At 41.3% G+C, this 4561-nt stretch overlaps 1 protein-coding gene across 1 annotated transcript in view; it reads right to left on the reverse strand.

Moving 5' to 3' along the window:
- Positions 1 to 1354: 1354 nt before the first annotated feature.
- UFC1 (ubiquitin-fold modifier conjugating enzyme 1) overlaps positions 1355 to 4561 on the reverse strand; it is a 4239-nt gene continuing 1032 nt past the window's right edge. Inside the window, exons 3-6 of the mRNA XM_034408028.2 lie at positions 3209 to 3272; positions 2978 to 3054; positions 2532 to 2622; positions 1355 to 1925 (exon numbers count right to left, since the gene is read on the reverse strand). Coding sequence (XP_034263919.1) covers positions 1854 to 1925; positions 2532 to 2622; positions 2978 to 3054; positions 3209 to 3272 — 304 coding nt within the window. The 3' untranslated portion in view covers positions 1355 to 1853. The remainder of the gene's footprint in view (positions 1926 to 2531; positions 2623 to 2977; positions 3055 to 3208; positions 3273 to 4561) is intronic.

The raw sequence follows: 4561 nt of genomic DNA on the forward strand, positions 1-4561 counted from the left end.
GTCCCACACGCCCACCCCCCACACGCCGGCCTGCGCGCTTCCCGTTGCCACGGCAACAAGGGAGCCGCTTTCCGGGGATTTAAAGAGGCCGCGGCATGTTTTTAAAAAGTTGCTTTTTAAATTTTTTAAATTTTATTTTTTTAATTTTTTAAAAATGAGTATGATCAGCCTTTCCCCAATATATAAATATATATTCTTATAGTTTTCCTCAAGGAAACAAAATGCAGCCTCTTTTATGAATAGGAATTTTTTTAATTGAAAAATAAAGGGCTCCTATATATATCCTCTGTGTGTGTGTGTGTGTGTGTGTGTGTGTGTGTGTGTGTGTGTACACAAACACACAAAGTGTTATCTTCTGATTTGCATCCTCATGGATTTCCTTGTGTTTCTTATGGTTTCCCCTCAAGGAAACAAAATGCATCTTATTAATAGGAATTTGAGAAATAAAGGGATATATAAATATATATATATATATATATATAAATAATAAAGGGACATATATATATATATACATATATCCCTTTATTTCTCAAATGCACTTAAATTAAATTAAATGATGCGGTGGCTCAGTGGCGAAGACGCCGAGCTTGTCGATCGAAAGGTCGGCAGTTCAGCGGTTCGAATCCCTGGTGCCGCGTAACAGGATGAGCTCCTGTTTCTTGTCCCTACCTAGCAGTTCGAAAGCACGTAAAAAATGCAAGTAGAAAAAATAGGGACCACCTTTGGTGGGAAGAGAACAGCGTTCCGTGCACCTTTGGCATTGAGTTATGCCGGCCACAGGACCACGGAGACGTTTTCAGACAGCACTGGCTCTTCGGCTTTGAAACGGAGATGAGCAGCGCCCCCTAGAGTCAGGAACGACTAGCACATATGTACGAGGGGAACCTTTACCTTTTTAACTTTGAATTATCAACCAAGTCAAGGATTTGGTTCATTCATTTTTATTTTTTTTTAATTTATTTTATTTTTATTTATATGCCGCCCTTCTCCGGAGACTCAGGGCAGCTTACAATACGCTAAGCAATAGCCTTCATACTTTTGTATATTTATACAAAGTCAGCTTATTGCCCCGACAACTGGGTCCTCAATTTACCCACCTTAGAAAGGATGGAAGGCTGAGTCAACCTTGAGCCTTGGTGACATTCGAACGTGCAGTAATTGCAGGCAGCTGGTCTTAATAACAGGGTGCTTTAGACCACTGTACTACCAAGGCTCTTCCAAGGTACAGAATTTTGAGGTAAAATTCAATTTTTTAAAAAAACATCAAAAGCTTCAAATCCATCCATGGATGCCACGGACAAAATTAAAGCTAAGTTGAAAAACAAGCAGCCAAAAAAATGTTGCGCGAACAGACTTCCTCCGAGCACAGGCTAAATAATTTATTTGCAAATCAGAAATGAGAGCACGAGAGTTTCTTACAATCCAGCTATTTGTTTAATGGCATAAGTTGAAAAGAAAACCTTGAGTCGTTTTCTTGCAAAGGTGAATCCGTCCGGTCTTGTTTTAAGTTGTTTGCATTCTGTGTTTTCAATAACCTTTTAAACAACTTTCAAAAAAAAAAAATCGGCATGCAAGTTGCAGTTGGTCTCCACAACGCTCTGAAAGATTGGCATGCTGGTACTTTTCTTTAAATAAATAAACAGGGTTATATCCATCTCGGTGAACTCCCAAGTAAATGGTAACAGATCAGTAGGGTTATTATTATTTTTTTCCATTTTGTTTCGTTAACAGAGACACAACGCACAATTTGGCTAGCAACCCACAAGAAGAAATTAAGACACAGAAATATAGGACAGTCAACATCACAGAGCCGAGTGCCGGAGGGTCTTAGGGGAATCCTTGAGATGGGGATTTCATTTGTCTTTGTGTTCGATCAGCCCCTTGGAGATCAAATCAGGAATCTCTACAGCCAGCCATGGTCCCAGCTGTAAGAGAAAAGAAATGACCAAAAATTCACACAGTTTGTAACAGGTAGCCCTGGACTTATAGCAGTTCCTTTAGACAGTTTGAAGTGACATAACACCCCCAATGACCACAACCGAGCTTGGAATTACAGTTTGTAAATCGTGCCGGACGTTAAACAAGTCATCACATGACTGATCCAACTGATGATTATTTTTTTGCCAGAGTCATTATGTGAATCTGGTCGGAAGATTGCCTCCGATTTTTTTGCCATGATTAAGTGAGTCACTGCGGTTAAGCGAACGACACAGTCATTAAACAAAGCTGGGTCCCACTGTAAACACCTGCCGGTTACCAAGCACTCAAATTTTGATCAAAATGACAACAGGGGTCACTGTAATAATCGTAAATGCAAGGGCTGGTCGTAAGTCCCTTTTTCGAGCACTGTCGTAATTTCAAATAGTCACTAAACAAATGCTTGTAAGTCCAGGATTACATAAAAATACCATTTTGTTCACTCAAATCTGTCACTGCGGTTTCTGCATCCAACCCCAAACAAAACTTTTCTCCTTTTCTTTGGATATTCTTCTCCTTCCAGCCAAATGCTCCCCGACGTGTCAGAAACTCACCCCCAAGGCCATGAGGTGGGCTAGTCCAAATTTTGGTACGTTCCTAGCCCACAAGGGCTTGAAATGGTCCGTCAGGCATATCTTGCCTCCCCTATAAGGAAAAAGAGAGTGTGCCAAATTTTAAGAAAGCGCAATTGACAGAATAGCGATAGTACTTATATATCGCTTTACAGTGCTTTTACAGCTCTCTCTAAGCGGTTTACAGAGTCAGCCTCTTGCCCCCAACAATCTGGGTCCTCATTTTAATGACCTCGGAAGGATGGAAGGCTGAGTCAACCCTGAGCCTGGTGAGATTCGAACTGCAAATTGCAGGCAGCCAGCAGTCAGCAGACGTAGCCTGCAGTACTGCTCTAACCACTGCACCACCATGGCTCAGAATAAAGGCGATCTCTTCGGCATTAGATCAAATACTTCCATTGAAGATGGATTTGAAGCCCAAAACTCACCTGTACATTTTGGCTGTTTTGCCATCCAGTTCTGGAATCGCGATTTCTGGTGCAGTAGATGGATAAGTAATTGGAATCTGAAAAGGAAACAGTGGCATGTAATTCTGAGGGGGAAAAAGTCCCAGCAAGATGGAGGAGGAGAGACCAGAAATACAAATTAATTCAGAAAAATAAGAGGGGAGGGGAAAAAGGAATAAGAAAACGTCAACTAACACGCAGGGTAAAACTCACATCAAACTCAACCGCAAATTCGTATTTCAAGAGATTGTGGATGTACCAGCACTTCCCAAACCACCTACAGAGAGGAAAATGGAAAGAGAAAAAAGAAATAAGGCACTTTTTAAATATATACAAGCCACTTTTTTATATATATGCAAGTATCCTCGACTTACAACAGTTCATTCAAAGTTACAATGGCACTGAAAAAAGTGACTTATGACCATTTTTCACACTTAAAGACAGTTGCAGCATCCCCACTGCCACATGATCAAAATTCAGATGCTTTAATTTTGTTGGTTCATATTTATGACGGTTGCAGTATCCCGGGATCATGATCCCCTCTTTCAACCTTCTGACAAGCAAAGTCGAAGGGGAAGACAGATTCACTTAACAACCACGTGGCTACCTTAACAGCTGCCGTGAACCACTGTGGCAAGGAAGGTCGTAAAACGGGGGCTTAACTCACTTAACAACCGTTTTGCTTAGCAACAGAAATTTTGGACTCAATTGTGGTCATACACCGAGGACTACCATCCAATTTTTTTTTTTAAATAAAGCAAAGGGAGATTTCTGGATGTCAGAATCGGTCCACTTGCTCCATCCTGAGCCATGCCAAGCACCGAATCTGGAAGCTTGAACAGATGCATGGTATGGGAGCAGCTCTGTAGCGGACAAAAAAGCTCTATAGAGAATCATTAAAACTGCCCAGAATATCATCGGACTCCAGCTACCAGCCCTGGACGACATCTTCGCATCTCGCTGTTTGAGGAAGTTGCATAACATTCTCAAGAGACTGTTCCCATCCTGCTTACAATCTTTTTGGACCATTGCCTTCCGGCAGAAGATTCAGAACAATGAAAACTTGGACCACGCGTCTTCTGAATAGTTTTTATCCCACAGCTATAATTGCACTCAACAATGAACTAAAGGGCCACCATCAGTGAGCTGTTGGACGGAATTACTTGGTCTGTTGTATGGATGCTTGGGTGGTTTAGGGGTGGGGAATTGTGGTGGGTGGGAGTGTGTTTGGGGATTGTTATGTGTGTTGGACCTGATCTCTGGGTGTTAAGTGAATTTCATTGTATGGGTATACTGTGTATACTCATACAATGACAATAAAGTTATATTATTATTATTTTTAAAACAGTATACACAGCAAACGAGATGACCATGCTGGATTTCGTATCCCAAATCACTAGTTGAACACTTCCCAAGCGTTTAGGACTGTGTGATGTATCGGCGGATTATGCGAGCAGATTCCAGTAAGGTGGCTTTCTGTAGCTGACCAATGGTCATATTGTTATTGTTGTTGTTGTTATTATTATTGGTTAATCTTTAGTGAGATTCACAGCCTTTGAGGCTGGT

Source organism: Pantherophis guttatus, chromosome 18 (assembly GCF_059756535.1).
Source record: "Pantherophis guttatus breed Tessera chromosome 18, ASM5975653v1, whole genome shotgun sequence".
Lineage (NCBI taxonomy): Eukaryota > Metazoa > Chordata > Lepidosauria > Squamata > Colubridae > Pantherophis > Pantherophis guttatus.